This window comes from Bufo bufo, chromosome 1 (assembly GCF_905171765.1).
Source record: "Bufo bufo chromosome 1, aBufBuf1.1, whole genome shotgun sequence".
Classification (NCBI taxonomy): Eukaryota; Metazoa; Chordata; class Amphibia; order Anura; family Bufonidae; genus Bufo; species Bufo bufo.
Window position 1 is genome coordinate 663,781,371 of NC_053389.1, and position 20,100 is coordinate 663,801,470.

General features: G+C 44.3%; 1 protein-coding gene across 1 annotated transcript in view; it reads right to left on the reverse strand.

Moving 5' to 3' along the window:
- The window catches only part of FAM227B (family with sequence similarity 227 member B), a 695,955-nt gene that overhangs the window by 539,449 nt on the left and 136,406 nt on the right, over nucleotides 1–20,100 (reverse strand). The window contains exon 3 of the mRNA XM_040414019.1: nucleotides 8,691–8,928. Within this exon, the coding sequence (XP_040269953.1) occupies nucleotides 8,691–8,928 (238 nt within the window). The remainder of the gene's footprint in view (nucleotides 1–8,690; nucleotides 8,929–20,100) is intronic.

Genomic DNA, 20,100 nt, shown 5'->3' on the forward strand with positions numbered 1-20,100 from the left:
CCACCAACCATATCTTCTGTTAGAAGCAGTGACAGTTACAGAAAAAGAGCGCAGCAATGCGCCCCCCCTTCCCCCCCAAGAAAGGACATGCCCCCTGAGCTGGCAGCCTGAAATAAAATTTTAGCAGAACAATTGGAACAAAGAATAGGGAGAGCTCTGGATCCATGTGAGGTACTGGGCTGGTTCTAGCTTTGTTAGAAAGAGACTGTCATGTACTATATGATGTCTAATTTTAAGAGGTACTCCAGTTTTAATGATTACATTTACTGGTTTAACCACCTAACTGTTTTGCCGGAGCTCAGCTCAAGCTGTGGAAAAAGTACTCAACTGTTCTGCCAGAGCTGGGCTCAGGCAAAAGTGGAAGGGGGACCTGCTGTAGCTTCTGATATCTCCTGATTTGTAAAAGCTAGAAGCTTGGGCCTGGTCTTGTTTTAAAACTGGAATTCCAGACTTTCAAACAAGACAATGACAAATGGCAGCATTAGCCCAAGATAAGCAGGAAATATCACTGTTAGAAATCGAGTCGGCAATAATCATGGGTAAAACCTGCTTACACTTTCACTTTCAGCTGCATTCACTACATCCCGATTTCTAACAGTGATATCTTCACATGTACTGAAGATAATGCTGTCATTCTGGTATTCAGTCTGGAGGAGGAGGGGGAGCAGTTACAGAGCTGACAGCCTACAGGAGGAGAGAAAAAAATAATAAAAAATACATATAAATGTGACATTATCATCACTGTATTCACCACACAGTGAACGCCATAAATAAATCCCACTAAAAAATGCTAAAATGTTTTTTTTATCTTTCTCCCTAAAAATAAAATAATAAAAGTTATTTACTATACAACATATACACCCCAAAATGGTTTCTAAAAAACCTACAACTAATCCCACAAAATAAAAAAAATAATTTAGAAGAAAAAATTAAAAAGTTATGACTGCTGGAACACAGAGGGAAAATATTATTGACCCTTAAGAATAGAATTAATTATGTCACTAAGGGGTTTAAAATGAAATTGTGTCCCTTGAGTTTTGTGCCAACAAGATTTACTGCAGACGCGTATTAAAAATCTACAATAAAAAGTGACATTTTTGAGAGGGTTTTTCCAATTGTAATGTGACAGTTAGGGGTTAAAGAATAGGCAGTTAAACAATTTTCAAATCGACATGTATTTAAAATTTTGCTCTCAGACCTTCATGAGATCCACACAATAGGCTCTTTCTAAATAAAAAAAAATTGTATGCCCCATTTTAGTCCTCTAAAATGCATCCGCAGGAGATCTGAATAGGATGAATAGGACTAAAGATGTCGCCAGTCATGTGACCCTCAAGCCATGTCAACGCAGGAATTCAGTTAACTGGCCAGATGGCTAACAGGTGAATAGTAGTTTGAGATGCACACATTTGTATACAATATATACAGTATTACTACTTGCAGTGCTATAAGGTCTGTCTGTTTAGAAAGAAATCTAACATTGTTCTCCCTGTCTTCACTGTATGTGTTTTGTTTGTATTTTTTTTTTTTTTTTTTACTGTTAACTTTATTAACAACCTGATAACATCACCAAAAGACAGGCAACCATTTTACAAATCACCTGAAAACAGGCAGCCATGTAAACACACATACAATGAAGTACAAACCGGATTCCAAAAAAGTTAGGACACTATACAAATTGTGAATAAAAACTGAATGCAATGATGTGGAGGTGCCAACTTCTAATATTTTATTCAGAATAGAACATAAATCACGGAACAAAAGTTTAAACTGAGAAAATGTATCATTTTAAGGGAAAAATATGTTGAATCAGAATTTCATGGTGTCAACAAATCCCAAAAAAGTTGGGACAAGGCCATTTTCACCACTGTGTGGCATCTCCCCTTCTTCTTACAACACTCAACAGACGTCTGGGGACCGAGGAGACCAGTTTCTCAAGTTTAGAAATAGGAATGCTCTCCCATTCTTGTCTAATACAGGCCTCTAACTGCTCAATCGTCTTGGGCCTTCTTTGTTGCACCTTCCTCTTTATGATGCGCCAAATGTTCTCTATAGGTGAAAGATCTGGACTGCAGACTGGCCATTTCAGTACCCGGATCCTTCTCCTACGCAGCCATGATGTTGTGATTGATGCAGAATGTGGTCTGGCATTATCTTGTTAAAAAATGCAGGGTCTTCCCTGAAAGAGATGACGTCTGGATGGGAGCATATGTTGTTCTAGAACCTGAATATATTTTTCTGCATTGATGGTGCCTTTCCAGACATGCAAGCTGCCCATGCCACACGCACTCATGCAACCCCATACCATCAGAGATGCAGGCTTCTGAACTGAGCGTTGATAACAACTTGGGTTGTCCTTGTCCTCTTTGGTCCGGATGACATGGCGTCCCAGATTTCCAAAAAGAACTTTGAATCGTGACTCGTCTGACCACAGAACAGTCTTCCATTTTGCCACACTCCATTTTAAATGATCCCTGGCCCAGTGAAAACGCCTGAGCTTGTGGATCTTGCTTAGAAATGGCTTCTTCTTTGCACTGTAGAGTTTCAGCTGGCAACAGCGGATGGCACGGTGGATTGTGTTCACTGACAATGGTTTCTGGAAGTATTCCTGAGCCCATTCTGTGATTTCCTTTACAGTAGCATTCCTGTTTGTGGTGCAGTGTCGTTTAAGGGCCCGGAGATCACGGGCATCCAGTATGGTTTTACGGCCTTGACCCTTACGCACAGAGATTGTTCCAGATTCTCTGAATCTTCGGATGAGGTTATGCACAGTTGATGATGATAGATGCAAAGTCTTTGCAATTTTTCGCTGGGTAACACCTTTCTGATATTGGTCCACTATCTTTCTGCGCAACATTGTGGGAATTGGTGATCCTCTACCCATCTTGGCTTCTGAGAGACACTGCCACTCTGAGAAGCTCTTTTTATACCCAATCATGTTGCCAATTGACCTAATTAGTGTTAATTGGTCTTCCAGCTCTTCGTTATGCTCAAATTTACTTTTTCCAGCCTCTTATTGCTACTTGTCCCAACTTTTTTGGGATTTGCTGACACCGTGAAAATTGGAATCAACGTATTTTTCCTTTAAAATGATACATTTACTCGGATTAAACGTTTGATCTGTCATCTACGTTCTATTACAAATAAAATATTGACATTTGCCATCTCCACATCATTGCATTCAGTTTTTATTTACAATTTGTTTAGTGTCCCAACTTTTTTGGAATCCGGTTTGTAGTTGTTGTAATAGCCACAATGCTTTCCACCATTTGTCCAATGTAGTTATCCCATGAAAATGTCCTGTGTGCTGATCCAGCACATATATGTCATGTAAGGCTACTTTCACACTCGCGTTTTGGCTTTCCGTTTGTGAGATCCGTTCAGAACTCTCAGAAGCGGTCCAGAACGGATCAGTTTTGCCCTAATGCGTTCTGAATGGAAAAGGATCCGCTCAGAATGCATCAGTTTGCATCAGTTCAGTCTCCATTCCGCTTTGGAGACGGACACCAAAATTCTGCCTGCAGCGTTTTGGTGTCCGTCTGATGAAACTGAGCCAAACGTTTTTTATAACCCAATCTGGCACAATAGAAAACGGATCCGTCCTCCATTGACTTTCAATGGTGTTCAAGACGGATCCGTCTTGGCTATGTTAAAGATAATACAAACGGATCCGTTCTGAATGGATAAAGACTGTTGTATTATCTGAATGGATCCGTCTGTGTAGATCCATGATAGATCTGCACCAAACGTGAGTGTGAAAGTAGCCTAACACTGTTGCTTACTGAATTTCAGTGGGATGTAACATAGTAACATAGTATATAAGGCCGAAAAAAGACATTTGTCCATCCAATTCGGCCTGTTATTCTGCAAGTTGATCCAGAGGAAGGCAAAAAAAAAAACTGTGAGGTAGAAGCCAATTTTCCCCACTTAAGGGGGAAAAAATTCCTTCCCGACTCCAATTAGGCAATCAGAATAACTCGCTGGATCAACGACCCCTCTGTAGTAGCTATAGCCTGTAATATTATTACACTCCAGAAATTCATCCAAGCCCCTCTTGAACTCTTTTAGTGAACTCACCATCACCACCTCCTCAGGCAGAGAGTTCCATAGTCTCACTGCTCTTACCGTAAAGAATCCTCTTCTATGTTTGTGTACAAACCTTCTTTCCTCCAGAGGCAAAGGGTGTCCCTCGTCACAGTCACATGACTGATGCCATGTTGCAGTTAGGCCATGGATACATTACACAGTTCTGACTGATTTATGGGATCTCTCTTTAATGACTGCAGTAAAAAGTGTACTAGTGGTCATTAACCACCTCCCGACCGCCTAACGCAAGGATGCGTCCTGCGGGCAGCCGGGTTATTCCTCCTAGACGCATCATCTCGCGAGATGCGAGATTATCTGTGAACGCGCGCACACAGGAGCGCGCGTTCACAGGATCGGGAGGTAAACAAGTGGATCTACAGTCTGCCAGCGGCGATCATTCGCTGGCAGGCTGTAGATGTGATTTTTTTAACCCCAAAAAGGAATATTAGACGCTGTTTTGTTAACAGCGTCTAATATACCTGCTACCTGGTCCTCTGGTGGTCCCTTTTGCTTGGATCGACACCAGAGGACACAGGCAGCTCTGTAAGTAGCACCAAACACCACTACACTACACCCCCCCTGTCACTTATTAACCCCTTATTTATCCCTGATCACCCCATATTAGACTCCCTGATCACCCTCCTGTCATTGATCACCCCCCTGTAAGGCTCCATTCAGACGTCCGTATGTATTTTGCGGATCCGCAAAACACATACCGACGTCTGAATGGAGCCTTACAGGGGGGTGATCAATGACAGGGGGGTGATCACCCCATATAGACTCCCTGATCACCCCCCTGTCATTGATCACCCCCCTGTAAGGCTCCATTCAGACATTCGTATGTGTTTTGCGGATCCGCGGATCCAAGGATCCGCAAAACACATACGGACGTCTGAATGGAGCCTTACAGGGGGGTAATCACCCCATATAGACTCCCTGATCACCCCCCTGTCATTGATCACCCCCCTGTAAGGCTCCATTCAGACGTCCGTATGTGTTTTGCAGATCCGCAAATCACGGACACTGCGGATCCGCAAAACACGGACACCGGCAATGTGCTTTCCGCATTTTGCGGATCCGCACATTGCCAGAACTATATAGAAAATGCCTTTTCTTGTCCGCAATTGCGGACAAGAATAGGACATGTTCTATAGGCTCTACAAAAAACACAGTGTTCGCCCGATCAGGCCTGATCTTGTGCGCACACTTGCGTTCAGTCCGCCCCACCGCAGTGACAGAAATATTTTTTTTTCTGATCACTGCAAAAACACCGTAAAATCGCTGCGGCGCTATAAAGATCACTTTTGAGGGGCATGGCAAGTTCATAGAATATTTTTTTTTTTTTTGGCACAAGTTAGCAGAAATTTTTTTGTTTTTGTTTTTTCTTACAAAGTCTCATATTGCACTAACTTGTGACAAAAAATAAAATCTCACATGAACTCACCATACCCCTCATGGAATCCAAATGCGTAAACATTTTTAGACATTTATATTCCAGACTTCTTCTCACGCTTTAGGGCCCCTAAAATGCCAGGGCAGTATAAATACCCCACATGTGAACCCATTTTGGAAAGAAGACACCCCAAGGTATTTCGTGAGGGGCATGGCGAGTTCATGTAAAATTTTATTTTTTGTCACAAGTTAGTGGAATATGAGACTTTGTAAGAAAAAAATAATAATAATCATTTTCTGCTAACTTGTGCCAAAAAAATATATATTCTAGGAACTCGCCATGCCCCTCACGGAATACCTTAGGTTGTCTTCTTTCTAAAATGGGGTCACTTGTGGGGTATTTCTACTGCCCTGGCATTTTAGGGGCCCTAAAGCGTGAGAAGTAGTTTGGAATCCAAATGCGTAAAAAATGCCCTGTGAAATCGTAAAGATTCCCATTGGAATTTGGGCCCCTTTGCGCACCTAGGCTGCAAAAAAGTGTCACACATGTGGTATCGCCGTACTCAGGAGAAGTAGGGCAATGTGTTTTGGGGTGTATTTTTACATATAACCATACTGTGTGTGAGAAATATCTCTCTAAATGACAACTTTTTTATTTTTTTTATACAAAGTTGTCAATTTACAGAGATATTTCTCTCACCCAGCATGGGTATATGTAAAAATACACCCCAAAACACATTGCCCTACTACTTTCCTGAGTACGGCGATACAACATGTGTGACACGTTTTTGAAGCCTAGGTGCGTAAAGGGACCGAAAGTCCAACGAGTACCTTTAGGCTTTACAGGGTTGCTCACAATTTAGCCCCGCCCAAAATGCCAGAACAGTAAACACACCCCACAAATGACCCCATTTCGGAAAGTAGACACCCCAAGGTATTCGCTGAGGGGCATATTGAGTCCATGAAAGATTGAACTTTTTGTCACAAGTTAGCGGAAAGGGAGACTTTGTGAGAAAAAACAAACAAAAAAAAATTTCCGCTAACTTGTGCCAAAAAAAAATAACTTCTATGAACTCGCCATGCCCCTCACGAAATACCTTGGGGTGTCTTCTTTCCAAAATGGGGTCACATGTGGGGTATTTATACTGCCCTGACATTTTAGGGGCCCTAAAGCGTGAGAAGAAGTCTGGAATCCAAATGCTAAAAAAAGGCCCTCCTAAAAGGTACTCATTGGAATTTGGCCCCTTTGCGCACCTAGGCTGCAAAAAAGTGTCACATATGTGGTATCGCCGTACTCAGGAGAAGTAGGGCAATGTGTTTTGGGGTGTCTTTTTACATATACCCATGCTGGGTGAGAGAAATATCTCTGTAAAATGACAACTTTGCAAAAAAAAATGGGAAAAGTTGTCATTTACAGAGATATTTATCTCACCCAGCATGGGTATATGTAAAAAGACACCCCAAAACACATTGCCCTACTTCTCCTGAGTACGGCGATAGCACATGTCTGACACTTTTTTTGCAGCCTAGGTGCGCAAAGGGGCCCAAATTCCAAAGAGTATATTTACGATTTCACAGGGCATTTTTTACGCATTTGGATTCCAAACTACTTCTCACGCTTTAGGTCCCCTAAAATGCCAGGGCAGTATAAATACCCCACAAGTGACCCCATTTTGGAAAGAAGACACCCCAAGGTATTCCGTGAGGGGTATGGTGAGTTCATGTAAAATTTTATTTTTTGTCACAAGTTAGTGGAATATGAGACTTTGTAAGAAAGAAAATAAAATTTAAAAAAATAAATCATTTTCCGCTAACTTGTGACAAAAAATAAAAACTTCCAGGAACTCACTATGCCCATCAGCGAATACCTTAGGGTGTCTACTTTCCGAAATGGGGTCATTTGTGGAGTGTTTCTACTGTCTGGGCATTGTAGAACCTCAGGAAACATGACAGGTGCTCAGAAAGTCAGAGCTGCTTCAAAATGCAGAAATTCACATTTTTGTACCATAGTTTGTAAACGCTATAACTTTTGCGCAAACCAATAAATATACACTTATTGCATTTTTTTTTTATCAAAGACATGTAGAACAATACATTTTGAGAAAAATTTATATAGAAATGTAATTTTGTTTGAAAAATTTTACAACAGAAAGTGAAAAATATCATTTTTTTGCAAAAATTTCGGTCAATTTCGATTAATAACAAAAAAACTAAAAATGTCAGCAGCAATTAAATACCACCAAATAAAAGCTCTATTAGTGAGAAGAAAATGAGGTCAAATTTATTTGAGTGGTAAGTTGTAGGACCGAGCAATAAACTGTGAAAGTAGTGTAGTGCAGAATTGCACAAAAGTGGTCTGGTCATTAAGGGGGTTTAAGCTAGGGGAGCTGAGGTGGTTAAAGGGCACCTGTCAGCACATTTATACCTTTGAAACTGGCTAACCTGTTACATGTGCACTTGGCAGCTGAAGGCATCTGGGTTGGTCCCATGTCCATATCTGCCTGCATTGCTGAGAAAAATGAAGTTTTAATATATGCAAATGAGCATCTAGGAGCAGTGGGGGTTTTGCCATTACACCTAGAGGCTAAGCTCTCTCTGCAACTGCTGCTCCCTCTGCACTTTGATTGACAAGGCCAGGTGTGCTGCCATTTTTACTGCCTGGTCCTGTCAATCAAAGTGAAGAGTGCATATATTAAAACATCATTTTTCTCAGCAATGCGGGCACATATGAACATGGGACCAACACAGATGCCTTCATGCGCCAAAAGCACATGCAACAGGTCAGCCGGTTTCATAGGTACAAATTTGCTAACAGATGCCCTTTAAGGGGTTAAAAGTCCATATGTAGTCACCTCTTTGCTATGAAAACCTGAAATGGTGTCACATGATCTGTCACATGATGTGAGTGGAAGGCACCCAAGTCTGCAATACTACTAGGCATAGAGATATATAAACAGGTCAGAGTTGTGTTGAAGTATAGATCTGTGATGGGTTAGAAATGGAAATATCCCAAACTTTGGACACCCTATGGAGCGTCATTAAATTCATTATAAAATGGAAAGAATATGACACAACTGCAAATCTGACAAGAAACATAAAACAGTTCCTGGGAGTAGTGTAATGCAACTTCAGATGCAGAGTAGCATGCATAAAACAGAGAGTACAATAAGTAATAATACAATCACAGCAAATAACATTGAAGTAGTGTTTACCTCTTGGCAAAGAGTCCTTATCACCATCCAAAGCTGGTAGACATAACATTTGGGAGGCATAACTATCCAAAAGCACCAAACTCTTATCAATTTTTGACTCCATATCTCCAAAAGCACTCACAGAAAGGGGGGCATTTACTAAAAAATGTTCATGAATCACGTCCAATGAAAATATAGAAACTGGAATCATCTCTTTATGAAGAGGTTCTTCTACTGAGGGAATTTCAGGCCAATCTTTCTGAAATAAAGAAAAAAAAATGGGGCGCATCAATGAACTAGAAGCCACACTTTTTTCCATAATATTATAAATTTCCATATATACATAGACAAAAAGAAAAGCATCATCTATATAAGCAAGAAGAAAAAAAAACATGAAAGGGTTTTTCTGGCCTAGGAGCCGACAACGCCAGTGGTCCTTATCTGTGCCCCATAAAAAAAGAAAAGAAAACACACTCCCCCGTCCATGCCTAAGCTATGCCAGCCGTTCCTGGTCCCCACACAGTGATGTGCCATTCAAGCAGATGCAACTGCTAAGCTACTTCCGGATACTGTGGGATGTTTTTTGTTTTTTTTTGTTTTTTTTTATGGCGCACAGGCTGGGACCACTGGGGATGTCAGCTATTAGGTTTGACTACATATTTAACTCATATGAAAAGAGGTTAGATTTGCTTTTTAACCTCTCCTCACACCTTGGTGTTACTGTATGTCCAAAGATGGCTGCAGGATGGATTACAGAGCAGGATGACAAGGTGATTTATATACCTTAGAAAATCTCTGCTGGATAAATTTCTTACTTAAAACAATTCCTTTATAAGGGTTGTCTCACATTAGCAAATGGCATTTATCATGTAGACAAAGGTGTCTCATTTTCTGGCTTGATTAATTTTTCCATCACATTATACACTGCTTGTATCCAGGGGTTATGACCACCCCGCAATCCAGCAGCGGTGGTCATGCTTGCACACTATAGGAATAGGCACCAGCCTCTCTGCTGGCCAGGACTGTGGGAGTACACATACAGTAGGGATGCATGTGCAGCAGCTCCTATCCCGGCCACCTCGAATCTGCGCTGCAGTGGTGGCCATAACCCCTGGAAACGAGCGGTGCATAATGTGATGGAAAAATGAATCAAACCAGCAAAGGAGACAATATGGACAATCACAATACATAAGTAAGTGCCTTGTATTAACTTTGTCTTTCTGATAAACGCCATTTGCGGAAGTGAGACAACCCCTTTTATCTACCAATATATAAAATATTTGAGATTTGCACAAGCAAATGATCGACCAAAAAATGAAAGTTTCCTTGAAAAGTGACAATGGCAGAGAGGGCAGAAATTAAAGAGGATGTCTGGTTTCATAATACTGATGTCCTGTCCTCAGGATAGGTCATCAATTCCAGATCATGGGAGTCCGACTCTAAACAACCCTGGTGATCAGCTGTTTGAAGGGGCCACAGTGTTTGTACGAGCGCTGCGTTCTCTTCAATGATTATCTGCACACTGTCTAGAATGTAGCCATGCTGCAGTGTAATTACAGGTTGATTTCCCAGGAAAAACAGTAGGCAGCATGCAGATAAATACTGAAGACTATGCAGTGGTCAAACTGCCCGTTCAAATAGCTAAGGATTAGTGTTGATCGAGCACCGTAGTGCTCAGGGGCTCGGGCCGAACACATCGGGATGTTCGGGTGCTCGACCGAGCACACAAGTATAATAGAAGTCAATGGGAGAACCCGAGCATTAAACCAGCCACCCCCTGCTCTGAAGAGGGGAGGGTGCCTGGTTCATCGGAAAATGTCAGAAATTGATGGAAACACCACCGAAATGGTTCGGGAACAGCATGAGGAGGATGTCTGGATGCATCTTAGACTCGCTGGTCGCTGCTGGGAACGATATTGTCCGAATTGTACGCAACTTTTACAGACTGACAATAATACGCACCAAACCGAAGAAAAAAATCGATTTTAGAGGAAAAATTGATAGGAAACATTCTTTCCTGTATATTCACTTGTATATAAAGTGCAGGTGCTGGCAAAAATTACAAGGAAGAGGCACTGTACAACCTGTATATCACATAAAGGAGGGCCTCATTCACATTGTGGTACAATTGTTCAGGTAGTGGGACCTCTACACTCATAAAGCCTATACACTAAGTGAAAGGGCTGCCAAAAATTACAAGGAACCGGCACTCAAATACACCCTTTATTAGACATAAAGGAGAGCATCATACACAGCCTTGAAAAATTATGATTGATGGCCTGCTGGTGACCCGCAAAAACATTTGGATCAAGGGCCTGCTGATCTGACCATCTAAAACATTATGGGTGAGGGCCTGCTGCTGCTTTGGTGACTCTAGTTAACCTGGGGCCGATCGCACGTCCCCGTGATGGCGACGATCCATTCGGATGTCTGGCCTATCAACTTTCGATGTTATTGTCAGCGCAAACAATTGTAACTATGGGTAACGGGGAATCAGTGTTTGATTCAGGAGAGGGAGCCTGGGAAACTGCTATGGCTACCACATCCAAGGAAGGCAGCATGCGCGCAAATTACCTATTAGGTATAATTAGGTGAGGGCCTGCAGGTGAGCTGACCCAGTAAAAGATTTTAGGTGCGGGTCTGCTGGTGAGCTGACCCTCTAAAAAATGTAATGCGAGGGCCTTCAGGTGAGCTGACCCTGTAAAATATTTGAGTTGCGGGCCCTGCTGGTGAGCTGACTCTGTAAAAGATTTGAGGTGCGGGCCTGCTGGTGAACTGACCCTGTAAAAGATTTTATGCGCGGGCTTGCTGGTGAGCTGACCCAGTAAAAGATTGTAGGTGAAGGCCTGCTGGTGGGCTGAGCCAACCCTCTAAAAAATTAAATGCGAGGGCCTTCAGGTGAGCTGACTCTGTAAGAGATTTGAGTTGTGGGCCTGCTGGTGAGCTCACCCTGTAAAAGATTTGAGGTGTGGGCCTGCTGGTGAGCTGACCCAGTAAAAGATTGTAGGTGAAGGCCTACTGGTATGCTGACCCTCTAAAAAAAAATTATGCAAGGGTCTTCAGGTGAGCTGACCCTGTAAAAGATTTGAGGTGCGGGCCTGCTGGTGAGCTGACCCAGTAAAAGATTGTAGGTGAAGGCCTACAGGTGAGCTGACCCTCTAAAAAAATATATATATGCAAGAGCCTGCAGCTGAGCTGACCCTCTAAAAAATTTTATGCGAGGGCCTGCAGGTGAGCTGACCCTGTAAAACATTATATTTGAAGGGCATATATGCGAAGGCACTATATGTGACAAATAAGCATGTTGATATGATGGAAGAGGAGAAGGAGGATAAGAAAAGGAAGATTCAACCATATACCCTTGTTTGTGGTGGAAGGGGTGCATGGGAATACAGTGCATTCAGTAAACATTTAAAGTGCCTTTATGTTCATCAGCTTTCCTCTGGTGGAGTCGAGAATTCATGGTCAATCCAGGCCAACCTGTCAGCATTTTCAGTTGACAGGCGGATACGCTTATCTGTTATAATGCCACCAGCAGCACTAAATACACGCTCAGACAAAATGCTAGCGGCAGGGCAGGCCAGCACCTCCAAAGCATTGGACACCCAGTAGTTGTAAGGCACTGAGGGATCATTGAGGATGCTGACACGGTCTGGTATGTACTCCTTCACCCTCTTCCAAATTTTTTCTCTCCTTATGACACTAGGCCGCGCATCAGGGTGAGGGTGCTGGCGGGGTGTCATGAAACTGACCCAGGCTTTGGAGAGTGTTGCCCTGCCTCTGTTGGAACTGCTGTGTGTTCCGCTTGTCTCCCCTCCTCGGTTGGCCAAGGAATTACGGACTCTGCTGCCAGCGTTGTCAGATGGAAATTTTTGGAGCAATTTTTCAACAAGGATCTTCTGGTATTGCACCGTTTTGCTCGTCCTCTCCACCAGAGGAATGAGAGATGAGAAGTTCTCTTTGTTGCGGGGGTGAACAACCAGTAATCGTGTTGTCTAAAATGCGTATAACGCGCGGGTCGCGGGAAAGGCAGCCTAACATGAAGTCAGCCATGTGTGCCAGAGTACCAACAGGCAAGACTTCGCTGTCGTCATCAGTAGTATCACTCTCAATCTCCTCATCCTCTTCCTCCTCTTCTGCCCACCCACGTTGAACAGATGGAATTAAACTTCCATGGGTACTACCCTCTGTAGCGGAGGCAACCGTCTCCTGCTCTTCCTCCTCCTCTTCATCCTCCAATTCGTGCTGAGAAGACGAACTGAGGGTGGTTTGGCTATCACCCTATGTAATGTCTTCCCCCATTTCCACCTCTTCCACATGCAAAGCGTCGTCCTTAATTGTGAGCAGCGAGCGTTTGAGTAGACACAGAAGTGGGATGGTTACGCTGATAATAGCGTTATCGCCGCTCACCATCTGTGTTGATTCCTCAAAGTTTCTTAAAATCTCACAGAGGTCAGACATCCAAGTTACGGCCATTATCAGACACAACCATGCCTGGTTCTAGGTTGAGTGGCGAGAGCCACAGCTCAGTCTGGTCGCTTATCCCCTCTCACAGCTCTGTGGCGGTGTGCTGTTTTGTCCCCTAAGCATATCATCCTTAGCACGGCCTGTTGCCGCTTCACCACTGCAGTGCTACACTGCTTCTAGCTACCGACTGATCACTGACTGGTGCTGCACATGGATAGTTCAGTGGTGGAAGTGGAGGAGGTGGAGGAAGAGAAGCGGGGGTTGGAGCCACTAACGTAGGTGCTGGCGGAAACCCTAATCGACTTAGGGCCCGCAATCCTTGACATCGGTAGCACCTGTGCCATCCCAGGGTACGACTCTCTCCCAGCCTCCACAAGATTCACCCAGTGTGCCGTCAGGGAAATGTAGCATCCCTGGCTGAATGCACTTGTCCATGTGTCTGTGGTTAAGTGGACCTTCTCAGTAACTGCATTGGTCAGGGCACGTGTGATGTTACGGGACACATGTTGGTGTAAGGCGGGCACGGAACACCTTGAAAAATAGTGGCTGGGGACTGCCTAACGCAGGACGGCCGCCGACACCAGGCTGCGGAAGGCCTCAGTGTCCACTAGCCTAAATAGCAACATTTCCAGGACCAGTAATTTGGAAAGCTGCGCATTTAGTGCTATGGCCTGTGGGTGGGTGGCTGGGTATTTTTGCTTGCGTTCAAAGGTCTGGGGTAAGGACATTTGAACGCTGCGCTGGGACACGGAAGTGGATGTGGTCAGTGATTGTGCTTGAAAAGGTCCAGGTGCAGGATGGGAGGCATCCTGGCCTGCGCCTTCGACAGGGCATTGGCCAGCACGTAACATAGGGGAAAATTACGCAGTGGTGTGACCCGCAGACACAGATTGTGGACCCAGGCGTTCGTCCCACTTATTACGGTGCTTGTATGCCATGTGGCGGATCATGCTTGTGGTGGTTAGGTTGCTAGTGTTCACGCCCAGGCTCATTTTCAAATGGTACATTCACGGTGGGGAGTGGGGGAAACTGTGCCTACAGCATCCCTAATCCTCTCCCTGACTCCTCAACACAACACAAACCACACAGGAACCCAGGACACCATAGCTGCAATAACATGAGACAGGGGAATATCTAGTAAACATGCTGGACACCAAACAGCACCAGACATGTAACACCAAACTAGACATACAAACACCCTGAACATAACCCACTCCATACAAATAAGGACAGGAAGGGAAGGAGACACTGGGATAACATTGATGACCACAAGGGTGGCCCACACTGGACAGATGGAACAACCAGACAAGGAGCATAACTCCAGCACACACCAAGGGTGGAGTACAACTGACTGCTGACCTAAAGCCACAGGTATAAGAAGCACAAGTGACCACACCCAGCAAGGTAGTTAACCCTTACATCACCAGACAGAGGAAGGAAGCCACTTAAAGGGGAAGTGCACACACAAGCATACCAAACCATGTTACCACCGGCAACAGCATGCGTGGCAACCATGTCACGGCAATCACCCAGAAGGCCGAGACACTGCCACCGCATGCTCTCACAGCAACACGTTGCTGCGGGCAACCGCAAGTATGGAAACAGTGTCACAGCTTACACCAAAGGCCGTGACAGGTACAGGTTGCAAACTACTATTCTTTTGTCATTCGCACTTTCTAAAAAAAAACGCCATACTGCGGAACATCTACTCCTTGGCAAGGGAGATTTCCGCAAGGGGGTGCTCCGTGGAACAGTTGTGGGCCTGTTTGGTGTGGCCCGCCTTCTTCCTTTTGCCACCCCACTGCCTCTTCCAGCCTGTTGCGGTGCTTCAGATCCCTCCCCCTCTGTACTGCTCTCCTCGCTCAGCTTGCCACCTTCCCAAGTTGGGTCAGTGACCTCATCGTCCACCACCTCCTCTTCCACTTCCTCACTCTGATCATCCTCCTGATTTGTTGACCTAACCACAACCTCAGTGATTGCCAACTGTGTCTCATCCTCTGCATCAACCTCTTGAGACAGTTATTGCGGTTGACTCATTGGCAACTGTGTCTCATCATCATCCACCTCATTAAACTCTAATTGCCGTTCACCACCGTCAAGTTCTTGTGACTGTGGATGCTCAAGAGGTTGGGAATCAGGGCACAAGACCTCATGTCCCTCTTCAAGCGTGCTTAGCGAGAGGGCCAAATCAAGTAATGGCGCTGAAAAGAGTTCCTCGGAATATCCGATTGTGGGATCACTTGTTTGGCCAGACTGTACATGGTGGGAGGAAGGAGGATCAGGGTGAGGATTGTGTGGACAAGACTCCTGGCTACTGAGACTGGACTTGGTGGAAGACAGGGTGGTGCTTAACCGACTGAAAGCATTATCTGCTGCAATCCAACCAACCACCTACTTGCACTGGGCTGACATCTAGAGTGGTGTCCTGCGCCACTCTGCAAACTGGGACATGAAGCTAGGTATCTTGGATGCTCTGGCAGCAGGCACTAGACTGTTTCTATGCTTCCCATGGTCACCCTTTTTTGTTGTTATGCTTGCCTTGTTTAGTGGAGATGTGTTTCTTGTCCTCTACCCATTCTTCTTCAGTGTTGATACGAAATGGTTCATTACGGCTCTCTGAGCTCGATTTTACTTTCCATTAGCCCTCCTAAATGGGCCTCCCGTTTCTCCATATCCATGTACATGGAATGGAGTGGAGTGTAGCTTATTGCTGTTTCCTTTATTGTTGCCCTATCTTGGGATCTTATTTCCTGACTACCTACTGGATAGGGCAACTAGTTTCTTGCTCATATGTACTGTCTTCCCCACGTTCCTTCTGTGTTTTCCCTTTATGTTTTTCATTTTAGGTAGAGTTCCTCTCCTTCGCAGGGACCTGTTAAGCCGCTTACATTTCCTTATACGGATGCAGTACAGGTGGAATGGCAAACTAGAATGGAGGAATTCTGACAGATTGCTCCTCTACATTAGCAAGTACCAACCTACTAATATTCAATATGGCAAGTGCGCATCCTTAAATGTCAAAGAATTAATATAAATTATTAATGTTTTGGATGCCTCAACTACTACATCGTATTAACCCGTGTCTTCCAGCCATTTGTTGGCGATGTCAGACAGAAGTGGGATCTCTCTCTCATATCTTTTGGTCATGTGCGTCAATACACTCTTTTTGGCGACTAGTATATGATCATATATACCAGGTGATCCATATTAAATTCCCTTTAGATCTCTTACTTTACTTATTTAACGTGACACAGTTGGCACCCCCGAGACACCACTTTAAACTAGCACTACATATACTAACAGAAGCTAGGTGTAGGTTAGCTAAATTTTGGAAACAATCTATAGCCCTAGGAGCTTATACACAACACTCTATGGAGCGTTGACATAGTGTGGGCGCCTTGGGATGAATATTGCATCTTACAATTCCTGTGAATACATTAGACCTGAATCAATAGGATAGCTATGTTGACGCCATCCTTTTCCCTTATTCTCCTTTCGCTGTGTGTCTGTGCTGTCAAGGTCTGTATCCCTTGATGTATACTTTCTTGTCTGAATGCTAAGAAGTGTCATATTCACTTTTACATCTTGGTACTTAAGTATAAGTATGTTTGAATTGTAATGACTACTTATTTGAAAATACTGCTATGATTGTACAAAACTTTATTGCATGACTTCAATAAAAATACAGTTAAAGAGTAACTAAACCTTCATAACAAATTTTAATAAGAATTCGCCAATGCCCCAATAAACCTTTTTCTAATATACTTTATTAATTATTTTAGTATTTTTACTATTCTTTTACCTCCCTAAAACGCACCATTCACTGTGCGCTTAAAACTCAGTTATCTGTACACCGCTGACAGCTCAGTCCGAGTGTTAAATGTATCTATGCCAGGATTAGCGGCTTCGGCTTCTGCCTGCTCCACTAAGCTAAGAACTGACATGCAGTTCTCTTAGCTTATAGGAGAGGGCAGTAGCAGGAGCCGCTCCGCTCAGCTAATCCTGGCATAGTTCAAGGGTATAGGGTACCCATGTGCTATGCCAGGAGTTAGTAATCCTCCAGGGGGCACGGGTAGGAGCAGCAATGTGCGCTCCTGCCCGTACTCCCTGCGCTGCTGCGGCCCCATTCATAAATTTCACACTCCGTACACCGCTGAGCTGTCCAAAGGACTGAGTTTTAAGCGCACAGTGAATGGTGCACTTTAGGGAGGTAAAAGTACACTGCTCAAAAAAATAAAGGGAACACTTAAACAACACAATGTAACTCCAAGTCAATCACACTTCTGTGAAATCAAACTGTCCACTTAGGAAGCAACACTGAGTGACAATCAATTTCACATGCTGTTGTGCAAATGGGATAGACAACAGGTGGAAATTATAGGCAATTAGCAAGACCCCCCCAATAAAGGAGTGGTTCTGCAGGTGGTGCCCACAGACCACTTCTCAGTTCCTATGCTTCCTGGCTGATGTTTTGGTCACTTTTGAATGCTGGCGGTGCTTTCACTCTAGTGGTAGCATGAGACGGAGTATACAACCCACACAAGTGGCTCAGGTAGTGCAGCTTATCCAGGATGGCACATCAATGCGAGCTGTGGCAAGAAGGTTTGCTGTGTCTGTCAGCGTAGTGTCCAGAGCATGGAGGCACTACCAGGAGTCAGGCCAGTACATCAGGAGACGTGGAGGAGGCCGTAGGAGGGCAACAACCCAGCAGCAGGACCGCTACCTCCGCCTTTGTGCAAGGAGGAACAGGAGGAGCACTGCCAGAGCCCTGCAAAATGACCTCCAGCAGGCCACAAATGTGCATGTGTCTGCTCAAACGGTCAGAAACAGACTACATGAGGGTGATATGAGGGCCCGACGTCCACAGGTGGGGGTTGTGCTTACAGCCCAACACCGTGCAGGACGTTTGGCATTTGCCAGAGAACACCAAGATTGGCAAATTCGCCACTGGCGCCCTGTGCTCTTCACAGATGAAAGCAGGTTCACACTGAGCACATGTGACAGACGTGACAGGGTCTGGAGACGCCGTGGAGAACGTTCTGCTGCCTGCAACATCCTCCAGCATGACCGGTTTGGCATTGGGTCAGTAATGGTGTGGGGTGGCATTTCTTTGGAGGGCTGTACAGCCCTCCATGTGCTCGCCAGAGGTAGCCTGACTGCCATTAGGTACCCTAATGGCAGTCACCTTTTGCAATAAATTCCACCTTTTGCACCTTTTTTGGATGTGCTGTCTCCATTTTTTTTATTTTTTTCTGGATATCTACAAGTTGCTTCATAGGGGCTTTTTACCACCCCTCCTGGAGACGAGCACCCGACACATCATTACTTAGGAGTGCTGTCCACCCATATTTTTGCCATTAGGTACCGAGATGAGATCCTCAGACCCCTTGTGAGACCATATGCTGGTGCGGTTGGCCCTGGGTTCCACCTAATGCAAGACAATGCTAGACCTCATGTGGCTGAAGTGTGTCAGCAGTTCCTGCAAGACGAAGGCATTGATGCTATGGACTGGCCCGCCCATTTCCCCAGACCTGAATCCAATTGAGCGCACATCTGGGACATCATGTCTCGCTCTATCCACCAACGTCACGTTGCCCCACAGACTGTCCAGGAGTTGGCAGATGCTTTAGTCCAGGTCTGGGAGGAGATCCCTAAGGAGACCGTCCGCCACCTCATCAGGAGCATGCACAGGCGTTGTAGGGAGGTCATACAGGCACGTGGAGGCCACACACACTACTGAGCCTCATTTTGACTTGTTTTAAGGACATTACATCAAAGTTGGATCAGCCTGTAGTGTGTTTTTCCACTTTAATTTTGAGTGTGACTCCAAATCCAGACCTCCATGGGTTGAAAAATTTGATTTCCATTTTTCTATTTTTGTGCGATTTTGTTGTCAGCACATTCAACTATGTAAAGAACAAAGTATTTCAGAAGAATATTTAATTAATTCAGATCTAGGATGTGTTATTTTTGTGTTCCCTTTATTTCTTTGAGCAGTGTATAATAAAAATACAAAATTCATTAATAAAGTATATTAGAAAATGTTTTATTGGGGCAGCAAACTTTGTAAAAACCAAAATGTGTGTCCATCTCAAAACTTTTGGCCACTACTGTAGAACTTTGATTTATATTTCTCTTTTACTCATTCACTTTGCATTTTAATAGTTAAAAATAAACTATTAGCACATTTTTTAAAGATAATATTTATTATAAAGGTCACATTCTTACTACTGTTGATGTAGGCAAGATCACTATATGGCACTAATATAGCCTCTGTTGATATTCTGTGCCGTTTGTTATATTTCATAAGCCATTCTCCTTGTTGGGCAAATCTGTGCTGTCTGCATAGAAGTCCTGTCCATAAGATGGCCGCTGATGGATGGTCATGTGACCAGACATATCACTTGGCCTCTGCCATTCCAATACATTGCACCTGCACTAAACTCCCAACAGTGCAGATGGCAGGTGAAGTGTATCTGAATGGAGAAGACCGAATGATTTTTCTGGTCACATGACCCTCCATCAGCAGACACTTTATGGACAGAACCTCTATGCAAACAGCACACATGACTTGGCCAACAAGGGGGGGTGGAGCTTATATATATCAACAAATGATATATTATTAAGTACCCTACAGTCATCTCATTAAGCCATTCATCCAGGCTTGGACTGGCCCAGCAGGGAGCAGGTGAATTCCCCCACTGGGCCCTAGGCTATACTGACTTGTAAATATATCTGAGAGCTCCAGCTGCTCACTGACAAGCGCAGCTGCCTGCCCATGTATATACATCATCAGAGCGGCACCCGACCAGCAGGCAGTTTACTAAGCACCTCCGCCTGTTGATGTTCTCCAGGCAGCGGTGCTTAATAAAGTGCTGCTGGCCAGGTGCAGTATTGCTGATGTATATCAGCAGGAGGCAGCAGCTCTTGCCAGTGAGCAGCTGGGGCCAGGTCCGGACTGGCG